At 38.1% G+C, this 16,119-nt stretch overlaps 1 protein-coding gene across 2 annotated transcripts; it reads right to left on the reverse strand.

The window, feature by feature from the left end:
• Window positions 1–730: 730 nt before the first annotated feature.
• On the reverse strand, window positions 731–16,108 carry tc2n (tandem C2 domains, nuclear). Of its 2 annotated transcripts, XM_042500994.2 has the most exons (12): window positions 14,863–16,108; window positions 13,650–13,724; window positions 13,371–13,565; window positions 10,877–11,047; window positions 9,887–9,966; window positions 7,211–7,280; window positions 6,415–6,515; window positions 5,520–5,636; window positions 4,681–4,872; window positions 2,911–3,025; window positions 2,147–2,346; window positions 731–2,041 (listed from the first exon to the last, which is right to left on the reverse strand). In XM_042500994.2, the coding sequence occupies exons 2-12, from the start codon at window positions 13,714–13,716 to the stop codon at window positions 1,931–1,933; spliced, it is 1,419 nt and encodes a 472-aa protein (XP_042356928.2). In that variant the 5' UTR covers window positions 13,717–13,724; window positions 14,863–16,108; the 3' UTR covers window positions 731–1,930. The 2 variants fall into 2 exon arrangements, with proteins under 2 accessions (XP_042356928.2, XP_087944018.1); XM_088087892.1 differs by lacking the exon at window positions 14,863–16,108 and having other exon boundaries at window positions 13,650–14,801.
• Between the last annotated feature and the right edge of the window lie 11 nt (window positions 16,109–16,119).

The following is a 16,119-nucleotide window of genomic DNA, read 5'->3' on the forward strand; positions in this document are numbered from 1 at the left end:
TCTAATGCTTTATGGGACTGAAACAGAGACACAATAACTCCCTCTGGAGTGACACATATGGGGGTTTTAATCCCAAACAGGACAAATTTGCCTGTCAAAAATCTTACTTTATACTCAAAATGATAATTTGAATATAAAAGACGATCACACCCCTGATATTTCACACACTCACTGTAATAATTATTTTGTTTTTCCATGTAGGAAACTGTCTTTTAAGTGAGGACACTGCAATTTTCAAAACACATTTAAATGAAAACCTGAAACCTTTCAGAGGAAATTGTTTTGATTCTTCCCAAAAATGACAAATGTCCTTTTCTGCAGGCATCTTCAAATGTTGTGGATGAGATTGCGATTGCCCACATACAGAGGTGACATTAAATTGCCTTCATAATGAAGGGTGAAATTGAAAAACAGGATGTCCAACAGTGAAGAGGAGGAGAAGGAACGTGGCAGATTCTCTTGCTGTTTGCCTTGAGATTTCTCAACCAGTGGCCTCTTCAATAAAAAGTGATACGGTGACGCTTTGGTTTATGGTTGTTGACCTATTTTACAAGTGCTGCGCTCCAGCCTGTTTTCCACAAATCAGTCTCATTTCATATAAAATCTTGGCATTACTGTTCATGCTTGAAGTGGTCCTCTTTTTATTCACATTCTGCTAAGACTAAATGTCACTTTTTTTTCCATCAACATTTTTCACTTTCTTTCAATAAACACACAGAATAACTCAACATTTCCAAATGGCACCTAAGTTTTAATCACTAAACTTTAACATTAATACAATAAATACATTAAAAAAGGATTAAAGTGCTTTTATCAAAAGCGTACAGCTAAGGTTTGATACTGCCATATTGTACAGTAACATGACATTCTATGTGTTTAAATTAAAGTTGAGGAAAACCTTTGAGTTAAGCATCTGCGTGAGATGCACTTTAATCTAAAGTTAGTGTCAACTCATCCACAGCAATGATGAAGTTTAAAGAGAGAGAAAGTCAAACTAACACAGGACTTTTACCCAGAAGACTGACATTTGAGTACCATGTGAAATTAAAGTCAATGTCATTTCAGCCCAAATCAGGAGCTTTTACTAAACCTAACCAAGTACTTCTGTTGCCCAGTTCTTAAATAATTTTGGTGCTGAAACTCATTTCTCCTGTGAACTTGGAGGGTTTACTTTGAAAAGACACTCTAAGCATGTAATGACCGAAAACTGGCATGTCCTAAATAGGTGCTAAGGGGGTATAAGTGTGTCATATAAGGCATCAAAATTTGTAGAGTTGGGACTGAAAGTGTTGATTCTGTCGTTGCTTAAAGATTTAAACATTTTCAGTAAGAAGCAGTGGGATTAAGCTGATAGCCAGAGACAAGAGTAGGAAAGTTTAAAAGTATCCAGAGATAGAATTATGTAGTATTGATTTTGATCATTTTATGGGTTTGTTGACAATAAAAAAAATAGACTATCAGCAGCATTATCCTTTAAGATGGGTCTTAATTACAAACTGATAACAAGAAGTTTTAAATCCAGTGAGTTTGGCTTTATGGTGATTTTCTCTGCTTGTAAACTTTTTATCCAGCTGAAACAGAGTGACGAGGTTTTCACTAAAAAGATGAGTTACAAAATACAGCATTATATACAGCTAAATGCTATGGCGCTGACTTTTTTGTTATTGGGGAAATGTTCTATAGTTTTTTAAAGAAAAAAAATTATCTACTTGAAAACCACAGAAAAAGACCTTTTCCAGGAATTTCAGTTTGTTCGAAACCCCTATATACAAGAGAGCACCTGAACGTCAGAAATCTGGTCCCTCAGGGTGTTCAGAGCACGTCCAATAGTTTAAAGTCCAGTCCGTCAGAGTCGCCTCAGTAAAAGTCTGAGGCACAGCTGGACCTGCATCATGTCCATCGTGTGTGTGAAGATGTTCGGAGTAGAGGTTCAGACAGAGCTCAGCCTGTGCCATGCAGACACCACTTTCTCTGGGTGAGCCATCGTGTCCTTCCACTGCTCCACTGCCTCTGGGACCGGACTGTCAAATCCCAGCTGAACCTGCCGGAAACATTGGGAGGACCACTTCAGTTCACTCAGGTGTTCTTATCTAGCCGTACTTGCTCCGGTATTGATCAGTACTTTAGTGGCTAAAGAATAACTCACCTGTCCGAGACACTGTTTCCTCCTGACCGAGCTGCGGCTGTAGAGTTTGACTGTCAGTGAGCAGACGTCGTCTAACGCAACCAGGAGGAAGTGATAAGTCTCGGCCCACTTACACTGACTGCCCGAGGCCTTCAGGGCACGAGTCTTCTTCTTCATCACCACCCGCCCCGACTGGTGCATCTCCACTTTGACAAAAAACGCTTCAGAGGTGGAAAAACAACCGTAAAGTTACGCACAAGAGCCACAAAGGACTGAAAGTACTCGACTTTTTTGTTGAGAAATATTTCACATTGGATTAACTCTTTGAAACCTTGATTGACATCACTTTTCTTGTGCAGCGTTCAGACACCTTTCACAGGTATTTAAAACTTCAAACCAATTGAGCTAATTGGTTTTACTAATTGGTTATATTTATTAATTGTTTTTTTCTGAAAAAATAGGAAAAAAGTCAATGAGCAAGTTGGTAAGAAATGTCCTGCAAAAGATTTGCATTTTTAAAATTATTCTTTAAAAGCCTAGGAAACTAGCCTATATTTAGAATTATCATAATTAAATGAATGAAAAGAATGACTATTTCTGATATTTAGGTAATTTTCTTGTACTTTTTAATAATTCCTTCCTAATTTGGGCCATTCCTTATTAAGTTGCTCACTGCCAACTTTCCATATTTTTGAAAATAAATAAATAAATAAATACAAAAAAAGCCAATTTAACCAGATTTAAAAGGATAAAGACCATTTCCAATGACACCCACAGTCGCCTACCTTGTGTGAGTGGTGAGGAGGATGCTGGCAGGTTTTGGGCGGCGAGGACCTGCAGCTGGATTCGTCCGTTGACTGGCTGAAAGCAGGTGGTGAGATGCAGCTCAGAGTGGCACACCTAGAAAATAAATATATAATTATATCTTAATAATTAGGACTTTTATTGTGTTTAAATCAACAATCTTTGAACTTTTCACAATACAAAAGCTGCCGACATCACTGGGCCATAATCAAAAATGACATGACTTAGCACCGCTCCAAACTCAGCACACCAGAAGAAATTAGTTGGGGTGTGTCCGGTTGCCGGGCAAGGCTGAGACTTAGGATGAATGACACCCAAGAATCAGGCCAATTAAACATGGCCCAATTCGGGCTGCTGACAATGCCATCAATGGGTAAGTCCTAAATGCAGCTTCACAGAGCTGCTAGCATCTGTTGTTGTATGATTCATCTTTGACTTCCAGCTGCTCTGCTTCTTTTCAAAATGCTGTTGATAATTTTCTTGTTCCAGACTTCAACAACTTCAGCTGTCTTGACCATTAAGAGCCTCGACTGAGTGACAGTAATTTGACCAATTTTTGCCTTTTGTGTCCACCAGATGGGTGAAATCACTCACTGAATTAAGTCGACCCTCAGAGAAGCTGATGATGATTCACTGTCTGATCCACTAAGTGCAGAAACAGTTCACATTTTACTGTCACTATCCAGACATCCATCCATCTATCAACAAAACCACTCTCTGCTTTCGAATGGTTTGAGTTCTGACCTACTTTCCACGTCTTACATCTCCAGAACCAGCACTCTGGTCTCTTTTCTCCAGTAAAAGCCTGTCTCCCAATTTCCCGCCATAATGAATCCCCTTTCTCCTTCTCCTGTGATTACGCAACATAAAGTCTGCCTCAGCGTCATCCTGTTAGCGCCAAGAGCACACTACATGCCAATGGGCTACAATGCATCATGGGGACAGTTTTATGAGGCACACATGCTGCTTTGTTCTAATTTACTGTGCACACACAAAGCAGTGATAAGGGACCGCAGCCAACAGAGGAAATGGTGGAGAATAAGTCATAAAAGTCTGGGATATTCCCACACTGAAAAGTTTTTTTCTCTTGGCCACAACAGCTGGACAGCAGGTAAGACACCATTAGATAACCCTACTGCCTTTAGTGGCCTCTGACTTTTCACCTAGTGCCACCATTCAGGTTAGATTTTGGTAAAATTTCTCAACAGCTATAGGATGAATTGTCATGTCATTTGGTAAAAACATTTATGTTCTCCTCAACATTAATTGCAATCACTTTGCAGATCGTCTGACTTTTTTTTTTCTTGCACCATCATCAGGTCAAAGTTTCCGTTTGTATTATGACCAAAACAATGAAAACGTCATCTGTAATGTGTTTTTTTAGTGATAATTAGCATTTTTTGCATGATAACACACTACACTAAAACAGTGAACACATTGCATGGAACATCAACATGTTAGCAAGGTCATTTAGCTCATAGCACAAACATCCATAATCTTTTCTCAAACATAACCAAGTAGTTTTGCTCCCTAAACCTAACCATCGATCTCTTCACTATAGTAACACTGGAGCTTCTGCCTAAGCATCAAAATATGACCAGTAGGGATGAGATCAAGTTGTAATAATCCTTTGATTCATGTTAATCTTGTAAACGTTCTCAAACTGTGCTACTACTTGAAAACTGACAGACGATGTGATTGAAACAGAAAGTGGACAGCTTTGGTGCCAGACTCATAACCTGAACACTCACAGAGGATTTGGACGGAGGGTTGAGCTCGATCCAGTGTGCTGTCTCCTCAGGACCGAGCTGTCGTAGCGACAGGACGCACTCTGCCACCGTACGCTTCTTGGGGATGTGCGTCTGCAGCCGCAACACCAAAGCACTGCAGCGCAACTGCTGGAGACGCAGCGCAAACACGAAGGTCTCCATGAAGGCCATATCCTAAAGAGCAGAGTGAGCAGACAATCAGTGGTGGATGAAGTACCTGATGACTCATGAGTACAGTTTTCTTAATAGAAAATGACTCTGGTAAAAGTTAAAGTTACTTATTAGAATATTACATGAGCAAAAGTCTCAAACTGTCTGATATTTACTGTACTTAAGTATCAAAAGTTATTTTAAGTTATTAAATGTACTCAAGTATTTAAAAGCAAATAAAAAGTTTATTTCTTTATAACATACACCACCGAAAAATGGAGCCAACATTAAACTCCTCCTTTCCTTCCCTATTTTGTAGTATGTAACTAAGATGCATAGGGGAAATGAAGTAGAGTAAAAATAAAATTTGACAGAAATAAGCACAGATACAAGTAAAGTGCAGATACTACAAATAAAAAAGCTTAAGTACTGTAATGAAGTATTATTACTTCATTATGTTGCACCAATAGAGACAATAAAAGTCAGCTGTTTGTTCCACAATTCATTTAGGAAGAATAAATCAACCTAATGTAAACTCTGATACTGAAAAAAAACCCTGCAAGGATTAAGTTAACATCATCACACTATAAGAAATGAAATTCATAGCTATTGAGAATGCACAGCATGTGTATACCAAAGTAAAATTCTTGTTACAATATAGACAGCGTTACCTGACGATAGTCCTTAACAGAGCTCTTGAACTGTATGGGTTTTGGGATGGTGATGATCCCTTTAAATCCAATCTTTTGTTGTTCCACTCCCTCTGGAACAAGGTTGAGGTCTGAACACTGATAATGAAAAGGGGAAAAGAACATTTTAGTTGAGGCAGGTCAAATCTATTTATAGGCTACAGTGCTCTTAAACAAACAAGTTTAAGACCAGCTGCTCTACTGGGCAAAAAGGACATAAATACAGGATTCCCACAAACATGGAAAAGTCACATTATTTCACAGACTCATTTCCCAGGCCTGAAAAGGTCACGTAATAAGTAAAAACTGTTGAAGATTTTTGGAAAAGTAATGGAATTTTGTTGTGTGTAATGAAATATGTTACAGTAATTTTCTGTTGTTGATGTAACAGCTCTAAAATGCATTTGTGCAAGTCCAGTTCTCCACCTCTTCATCCTTATGTCCCAACTGATCATTAAAGAGCTGCACACTTGGAACAAAAATGAATCCTATCCAAAACCGAAATCTAATCTTCGTTGGGAATGAGGTGCCCCCTTTTTTCATTTTTCCCGTTCTTTGAAGAATTAGTGCATGTCTTTGCTTAAAAAGCCTTAAAAGTCTAAATAATGATTTAATGTGCAATACACATACACACACTGTAGTTACTTTGTCTTGCATGAATGCACAGATACACAGATCAGTGTGTTTCAGCATCAATGAAGACAGTTCGGCTTCTTAAAAAACAACTTTTTCCTGCAGAGTGTCCAAGCCAGAGATAAAAGAGCACTGAGAGGCTCTAACAGAGAGCTGTGTTGTGGACTCACAGAGGGTTCATTGAGAAACGCTGCAAAGGAGCACAATGGAGCTTTTTGAGCCTCCTCACAGCCTGTAACCTTACCTGCACCACAGTGATCCACACCTGCTCCACAGCCTCCTGGTAGCTCAATCGGACGCACACCTTCCCCAGCTCACGCTCGTCCCCGGACAGGGTGATAGAGTCTGTAACACCAGAAGCACAACAGGAACAAATTTCTGGATGTTAATGGATGTAACATTATATTATGGCTGTATTAAGTTGCTAATGAGTGTTAAAAGCTAATATAGATAGAAATGTATACGCTTTTGCGGCAAATCTAATCTTTAGAGGGATTAAAGTTTAATGAGATCTACGTATTTTGGGCTAGAATCACATTTTCTCTCCTCTTGTTGTCATCTTGTTCTGTCTCTTTCATTAAGGCGTTTCCTAAGTGTCTACAGAACCATTCAAGCAGGAAACAGTGCTATATCCAATTCTGCTTATCGCCACATGGGAAAAAAAGCCTTATTGTTTTATTGGTGCTTAGTATATAAAAGTATTAGAGTTGAAAATTTGTTATCGCAGTGCAGGAGTTACTAAAATATGCTACAATTTAAAGAAAACAAAAGTTGGAAGAAAAACAGTTTTATCTTCATGCAAATTATTACTATATTTATCTGTTATTATAACAAAACTGCTTCTCTTTTCAGAATAATACTCTTTGTGTAATGAGTCTTATCTTCGAGGCTCATTGGTGGACCATAGTGAAAACATTTGCAAGCGATTACTGTGTCTGCCCTTTCATGGCTGCACAATGCTGAGCGATCCTAATCGGACTGAACACAAAGTTTGAAAGGAAAATTGTTTGTTGACGGAGACAAATCTGTATTTAAGTTACCCAGGCTGCTTTCAATGGAGCCAATCCTGGAGGATGTGCTGCTGAGGACGCTGGAGACGGAGTCAAAGCGCTGCAGGTGAAGCCAAACAAAAAAACAGGTAGTCAGGATAGCATATCAGGTCCATTTTTTCCCCAATGAAACCCGAAACCTCATATATCATTAACAAGACTAGCATGTACTTAGTGCAGAAGTGTTTTACGCTAAATTCCAATAATGTTTAACAGATGTAATGTGCACCATGTTCAGCGAGTTCAGCGTGTCAACAACTGCTGATTTGTACTTAACATATACTAATGATGATGAAAAGCTCGGTTTTTCAGGTATTGGAACTAATTAAGAGAAGTGATTAAAGTTATGACAACTTAACAGAGAGACCATGAATATGAATATCTATTTGATGCCAATTCATCCCAAAGTTATGGAAATACAAAACCACAAATTACAACTTCTTTGTAGAAAAGGGAGTTAAAGTCAGTGGATCAACAAAGGCATTATGATTCATCCTCTGTCTGTTTAAGACAAATTTGATGCCAGTCCATCCAATAGTTGTTGAGATATTTCTGTCTGGAAAAGTTGGGAAATGGGCTGATATTGCCATCACGAGAAAATCACACAAAAAATCTAAATACCTTTCTTTTGTTTACTCCTTAAATCTGTCAAATTGTAGAAACACTGTCTCTCACTGGTTCTTATATCTCATCTTTTTCTGGAAACCCAGGTTTATTTGTGTACTGTTGCTTTCATTACTTAGTACTGTGTGCTCATAACGTTGCCAAGCTATGCATTTGAGTTAATTGAACTGTAATTTTACACAAACTGCACGTTGCTCTGAATAATAAGGACATCGAGAGAGGCGAAAGTTTAATCGAAATGCATCCGTGTTGGTTCACAGTAAGCAAAACAGTGAGTGTTTATCTCTTATGTTGCTCTCATGTGTTTTCCAAGTGTGAGTCCTGAATGAGATATAGTGATATTTATCAAGGCTTTGGGCGAGGCGTTAGATTAATTGTTTGTAACACAACCTCTGCTAATAATAAGGAGCTGTTGACAAGCATACTGCACCACATCCTTTTACATGACAAAGAATACGCCCCGACTTACTCATTGTTTTCCTAATTTTATCACTGATTAAATAACACTTTATCCAAGTCAATGAATTGCTGAATCACACGCAGCAAACAGAGATACATTAAGGGATTGCCGGAGGAATAAGTGCTGAACCTGAAATTAATCTCCACTGACTTAATCATCACTTTCAAGTTTCAAATACCTTTCAGATCCATTTCAAAATGACTCACATAGGTACATCCACCATTTACTTAATGTAACAAACTGAGGATTTCTGAGGGTGTTTCAATTTTCTTTGTTATTGAGACTTAAGCCCCTTTTAAACAGCCTGTTCAAGGCAGGAATATCACACGGTTATGCCGCCTCACTGGAGGTAGTAACAGCGCAGTCACGGTCGAGACCATGGGCGGGAGGGGTGTGACGTTGTGACGGTATATTGTAAATGCGACCCACTGCATGAAATTTAAAAAGGAGCTAATAGCAGTTAGCAGCTAAACCAAAAGAGAAAACCAGCAACTGAAAGTGTCTGCAAACTGGGAAAACTATGAGGTCAAGGAGTTCCTTACCGTCTGATCAGAGGACGAGATCAGTCGCCATGTAACAGAGACGGTAAATGATTGTTATTGGCATGGTAATGCCATCATTATTGCTTATAAAAGGCTGCTTGATGCATATGTCATATGCCACATTTAGAGGCAGACATTTTAGTGTTAAACATCACGCCCGTCACACCCGTCACACCTCTTTTCAATCCGCGATGCCAGCATGCTGTTTAAAACTTACACAGTGGAGCATCATGATGCTGCTGTTGTTTGGTTCTGTGTAAAAATGAAAAAGCGGCGTCAAACACGTACTTTGTAGCGACCCTTTAGCACGATCCCTGTGTCAAAAGGGCTTTAAAGACATTGTGTGGTGTCCCTAATGGAGCATAAAGTACATGTGTTACTGAATACAACAATAAAATACATAGTTTAATAGATATAATGCAAAGATGCTGTTTTTTAGTGAGCTTAAAAGGTATTTATATTTTGTTACATTTGGAGTCATGCTGGCTGTTTCCTTCTGTTTCCGGTGTTTGTGCTTAGCTAAGCTAACTGGCTGCTGTGTAGATTCATATTTGGCGTACAGAGAAACTATAAAAGCACATTTTCCATAGTGTTGAACTATTTCTGTAACTAGTTCATTTTACTTTTTAGTTTTTATATTTTTCTAGACTTATTATATGTTTAATCATGTATTCCAGTTTTTTCCTATGCAACATTTGAAATTTTATCTAACACTTCTTTATGTCACATTTTGGCCTTTATACATTCATAATATGATATTTTATTAAAAGTGGCACAATTCCTGAAATGTTTTTGCTATTGATAAAGATGAATATAAATGGCAAATACCTTTAAATAAATAATAGCTTCTCTTTCACCTCTTTGGGATAAAACGACCATGTTAACTTTGCCCCGTCAACCAAAATACCAGCATGTGAGGCCCGTTTGCAACGTTCCACTACGCTGCTGAGCACAGTGGAAACTACAACACTATATTTAGTCTTGGTTGACACAGGGTGAGAAACGCTGTGTGAATGCAGATTAGATAGAGAGCCGTCTCACCTGCATGTGAATCTGAGGGCTTGACAGATCAAACATGGAGCTGCTCAGTCGCTGCTCGGCGCCCGGCTTCAGAGACCAAACTGGAAGCAAAACAGCAATCCTCATTAAGGCGGTTTAGTTCATGATGTTATTGTTATGTGTCAGTCTGGAGGTATCTGTTATTCATTAAGGGATACATACTGTTTAATATCTCATATATTTACAACAATTTTCTCTCTGGACTTATCGTTGGATAGGTTTTATATAGTGATGAATATACACTGTGTTTGGCTGTAATATTTATGCAGTTTGGGGTATCCAAACAAGAAGTTTCAGGTTTTATATTTAGCAACTCAATCAAGCACAATTTAAATTCCCTCTGAACTGTTTAACCCTATAAAACCTGGATTGATATCAGTTTTCTTGTACTGCATTCAGATGCTTTTCACAAGCATTTAAGACCACCAGAGCAGATTGGTTTGATTTCTTTTGAAAAAAAATAAATAAATAAAAAAATAATTATAATAGAGATTATTATTAGAAAATTAACCCCCCAAAAAGGAAAACAATGTCCAGAAAACTAATTCTTATAATTATATATTTAATCATATAAGGAATTATAATAGCTTTTTTCTAAGTAACTTTTTTTTTTTTTAATTTTCAATATATTTTTAAAAACTTTTTTGTGTGCTAATTTTCAGGAATTTTTCTTCTAACTTTTACCAATTTCATGCTATTTTGGGGGGGCATTTCATATAAGGTTGCCCATCCCTTTTTCTTATGTTTTTGAAAGAAATCAGTCCAATTTGCTCAGGTTTCAAAGGGTTAAAAAATGAAAAGACAGTATAAAATAAGAGACTTGTTTTATAATTGGGATACAATCGCAAATGTTCTCAAATTTTTCTTTAATTTTAATGAAGGATTGTATTCAGATTACATAACAAAACAATGTACGTTTCTGCTCTTTTTTTAATTTAATATAATTTTGATTCAGTGTTTTCTGATTGCTACCTGGACTTTGTGGACTGGAGACTCTTTTCTTCAGGGTGTCACGGCGGGTCGATCCGGGGGAGAAGTACTCCGCAAGCTGACCCTGATGGAAGCTGGACTCGGGGCTGTAGGTGAAGGGACTGGAGCCCAGCAGCTCTGCCTTCCTCTCTGCGTACGTGCACCGGGCCGAACCTGCAGACGGACAGCAGGACAGGAGGTCAGCACGCTTTCACTTAACCAAATTATTCTTTTCAACCAGTGAACTAAAAGATCGCAGCCATTCATTTGGAAACAGGATATCCTGGTGGCTGTGTAATCAAACATCAGGACATACCTCAGTAACCTCTGAGCTGATTTTAATGAAACTAAGATGCATGAGGCCTTGTGGGAGCTGGCTCCGCAGAACGGGTGGAGAAATGTGTCAGTCCAACCTAATCTATGATGAAGCAAGAATACCTGTGTTATTTTACTGTCTTTGCGCTCCATGCTGCATGGTGGATACTAGCTCACTGGCCTATCATAGAGTAATTAACTTTGGGGCTGCTTAGCGCCTTTTCATTCTTCATTTTTTGGTTGTTTTGGCTGTGTTCATGCATATGGCATACATTGTGGCAAGATTGTATATTTTTGTTTCATCTTAAAATCTCCAGCTCAGCTCCTACAATAAGTCTAAAATACACAGTGTAAATAAGATTATGGAGCAAGAAGTGGATCTGACTGAATACCAAGACAACACGACATGGGCCTTAATTCCAAAGAAGCCGTGTATTTGACAATATATGCACCAGTGCTATTGCTTCCAAGTGAGCAGGATGCCTGTTGCTGAGAGTAAATATCTTATTATCATAACATAATTGCCACACAGGCAAACAGAGAACCTGTTTGTAAGAAATACAATCAGAGAGGCTGTTTCTGGCACTTATTTTAGGCAGCTAACCAAGAGCAAATGAGTATCCTGAGTGTCAGCTTTGTTTTGGTATTGGAGGACCAAATCTTAACCAGCTTGTACTTATACTGTGTACTATACATGTCTGCAGTAATTCGCAAGAAAAGCTGTCTGCTTTCAATTCTCCAAAAGCAAGAAGAGAGTTGTCCATGGATATACACAGAAAATTGGATACAGTGTTTGAGCTGTTCATTCCTTTGTAAGTTGGCTTAAAAGCTCAACTGCTGCGTATAAAATTCTGCAGCACTGCTTTGGCACCGTGTGGCAGGTGCACAAGAGAAAGCCAAGCCTGCCACTTTCAGTTTAGCACTCGGCTAACTTGAAATGTGCTAAAATGATTCAATAGTGCAGCTATTTTTGAAATGTGATCAGACCAAATATATCAAATTCAGATCCATCCAGCCATCTCAGGGAGTTGTGGCACTCAGAAAGTTTATCCACTGACATCTCTATCAAGATGTAAGTCAATGGAATAAAATATTTTTAGGCCACATGGCTTAAACGAACATTTAATTCCATTGTTTGGCCCTCGTGAGACCTGGCTTCAAAGCTTGGCACACATGGGGGCCTTGAGTTGTCTTTAAACTTCAGAAAACAATCACATATTCTGGATTTTTCTTCTATAAATCACCAGAGAAACAGAAACAAAACATGACAACAATGACAACAACCATTTTCAGCCATCTGATTGGCCAGATGTGGGTCAAGATGTCCAGTTCTGACTTCACTGACTTAAGTCCACACCCTTAAAATCCAGCCATTCCTGGGAGTCATAACAAGCTTTATGAAGCAGTAAAAAAAACCAAATGGTCAATATCATGTCTGAAAAGTGAAGCTATGAGAGTTACATGTTGTGTAATCACTGTGATGCTGGGACGGGCATTATTTACTAACCCAACCCTTAAGTCAAAACAAATATCTAAGACAAGCTCGAAAAGCTAATCACACTTCATTTGTATATGATAGTGAGAGTGTGTTAATTAGTGTAACAGGTGACAGGAGTGTCAAACTCATTTTAGTTCTGGGGCCACATATGATGACGTGAAGGACGGACGGACCAGTAAAACCATCAGATATTTTATAGTTTAACAAACTCAGTAAAAATGTTTGATTTCCAGTGTAGTTTGAGATGTCTTGAACTCAACTATTTTAGTAATTGTCAGAAATTATGGAGCAATGTCCCTATTTTTAAAAGCCTTTTCAAGATAGAAATGTTGGACTTTTACTTTGGAATATTTCTAAATGTATTCAACAAAAATGCCCAATTTTTGTGTCTGTATATAGTCAGAGATGTCCTCAACTGAATTATGCCATGTCATTGTTATGAATTGTCTTTTTAATTTATATTTCCAGCAACCAAATAAATAAAACACAATCAAAGAATAAAGACATTTTCCTATGAAATGAGTGGTATTAGATTCATAATTTCTTTGGGATAAAATCAATTGGACTCTTTCATCAAATTGGATCTTTTGGAGGGCTGGTTCTGGCCCGCTGGCCATATGTTTGACACCCCTGCCCCAAGACATCAAAACGGCTGCTAGCTGTTTTTTTTCAGGAGGTACATACTCTGCGGTCCAGGCTGTAAATTGGGGTAGCGGGAGCCTCTGGGTTGGACGTAGGATGCCTTGAAAGTCGGCAGGACAAACGGCACCTCTCTGCCGTCCGGGGGAAGCTTGGACAGGAGATAATCTTCTGTGAACCCTCTTCTCCCTCCAGGCTCCCATCCTGATGCTTTGTTAGGAGGCATCTTCAGAGCGATCACTTGAAAAAAGAAAAAATGACACAATCAGGAACAAAACACTGTCAGAGCCGTCTGATATGCAGCTGCACAGGGCGTCAGATTACCTTGGGTCTCTTGCTCCTTTTCTTTTTTCCTCATGAAGTTCTTGCAGCAGTCTTTGAGGCACTCCATGGCTGCAGCTGGAAACATTTAAATGATAAAACAGTAAGTGGAGCCTACAGTTTACACGGTAAACTCTATTAGCAGCAGAGTCAGAACAAACATCTCTGAGTAGCTTATCAGGAGTTGATAACGCTCAAAACAATAATGTTATGTTGTTACGGTGTCCCCCAAAATTTGGCATTATTCCATAAAATTCATTAATTGAAATAATCCTCAATTTGTCCTCAATAGTGCTCCCTAAAATTGGTTATTTTTTGTAACCATAATCTTTGTTATAGTGTCTCCAAATCAAGAGAAATGATCATACAATTTGAAATAATCCCAATTTTTGTTGCCCTATCTTCAAATTTGGCATAGTTTGTATTGCACCCCAAAAATTTAATATTACCCCAAATTTTGTCCGATATTTCCCAAATGTGATCAATTTATCCTAAATTTGTTGGAGCATCCCTACATTTGATTTTTAATATTATTCCTCATATTATTTTAGTCCCTCCTAAATCCCTGAAATTTGTTATTCAGCCCACATTTGTTTAATGTATTCCATATTTTGTTTTAGCGCTCCACCAATATGTGGTATGATGCCCCCAAAAATGTGCTGACATATTCCCCAAATATGTTTAATTTATCCCAGCTTTGGTGGAGCACACATAAAGTTTGATATTATACCCTTTATTGTTTTAGTCCCCCCCCATAAATCCCTCAAATTTGGTATTCAGCCAACAATTTTTTTTCAGTATATCCCAAATTTAATAGTGGTCCAATACTGGCAAAATGGGGTTTACTACCCCAAGGATATAATATTTTCATCTTAAAATGTGTCATAGCTCCCATAAAATCATAATTTGGTACAGTTCCCCCAAATATATTAGCCGTAACCCCCAAATTTGTCAAAGAGCACTGCTATGAAATGTCTTTAAAACTTTAAAACTGAAAAAAGTGAACAATGGTGCACATTTCCAATCAGCTGCAAACAAAACTGAAAACAGATTCAATTATTTCAATTTTCCCACAGCCAGCTTAAGTCAACAAACACTGCTTTGTGCTGCGGAGGCATGAAGGAATTTGCTTCCTTGTGAATTTACTGCATACATAAAAAAACAATAAATCAACTATTACATCAAAACACAAAACCAGTACAAAATGTAAACTTACCCAGGCTATGTTTTCATTCACAGAGGATTACGTTTTTACATCCGGCGCTGCAGTTCAGCCTCACAAGCCGACTGGAGAGAAATGCCAGTGAGCTCAGGTTTATGGTGCACTTCAGTTACAGGTCTCTCTCTCTCTCACACCACCCTCCTCCCTCCCTCCTTTTCTTCTTCTTCTTCCCTCTCTCTACCCGGCTCTCTATTTCCCGGACTACCACTGTGTGTTTGCTTCCCTGAAAAGCCATGACAGCACCACTTTCTGTTCTGATTTTTGTTTACTCCACTTATCATCACTGTGTGCCTGCTGTCATTTTTATTTTCCTCCTCCTCAGTAGATTTCTTAACAATGTCTACATCAGCCAGAAAGAAAATTGGAAACAATACAGCTCAAGTATATTTACTGCCCAGACTCATATATAGTGTTAAAAATTATGTGAAAATGAAAAAAAAGAATAGAAGATTAAAAAGCATCTTCAGGAGGCTTCTCATAAAAGGAACAATTGTGACATTTAATTTTTTATAGTCCAAACCCGCAAAATGTAGTTTTATAGCCCCATTGTTTAAAATGTGATATTTCCATCATTTTTAGAATTTGCCAAAATAACCTCAAGTCTGGCCCCTGATGTTAGTCAGCTGATATAATCCCAAATTCAGTTTTAGTGTTCCTTATAGCCAAAATTTGGGATAGAGCTCCAGAATGTTTTAATATAACCCCAGAAATTGTTACAATGTCCCAGCACCCCCCATTTTTAATGGATATAACTCCTTAATTTGTTGTAGTCCCTCCAAAATTTGACATAACAATCCCCAAATATATGTAGTTTTATGAGTCTGGGACAGTTGTGACGGGAGGACATATTGTGTGCAGAATTCCACCAAATGTGGTGTTTTCCCCAAAATTCACCCAAATTTTATCAAATGTTAAGGTCTTACGATGTTTTGAGTTTGCCAAAATTTGGTACAACCCCCCAAATATTTTCTTACTAGCTAATCCCACTGTTTATTCTAGCCCCCATCAAATTTGACATTATAATCCAAATTTTGCTAAAGTTTGATTTCTACTGTATCAGAAAGATATACTGAGCACCCCAAACCCAAAAAAATTTGACCTCAGAGTTGTATAATCCCCAATTTTAATGTAGTTTTATTTTTATTTCATTTTTTTCAAGATAGTTGTATAGGGAAGACATGCATTGTGTGCCTAAATCCCCCAAATTAGTTGATTTGCTTCCAAAGTTTTTCAATCATTATGGTCCCACAA

This window comes from Plectropomus leopardus, chromosome 14, assembly GCF_026936395.1.
Source record: "Plectropomus leopardus strain MGB_pleo_1.0 chromosome 14, ASM2693639v1, whole genome shotgun sequence".
Lineage (NCBI taxonomy): Eukaryota > Metazoa > Chordata > Actinopteri > Perciformes > Serranidae > Plectropomus > Plectropomus leopardus.

Excerpts from the sequence above, each read along its gene's own strand:
- tc2n (XM_088087892.1), bottom strand. The coding sequence starts at position 13,734 with ATGTTTCCAGCTGCAGCCATGGAGTGCCTCAAAGACTGCTGCAAGAAC. Across the intron at positions 6,516-7,210 it reads CTCCATTGAAAGCAGCCTGG|ACTCTATCACCCTGTCCGGG; the intron begins GTAACTTAAATA and ends CTGGTGTTACAG. Across the intron at positions 4,873-5,519 it reads CTGTTAAGGACTATCGTCAG|GATATGGCCTTCATGGAGAC; the intron begins GTAACGCTGTCT and ends TCTGCTCTTTAG.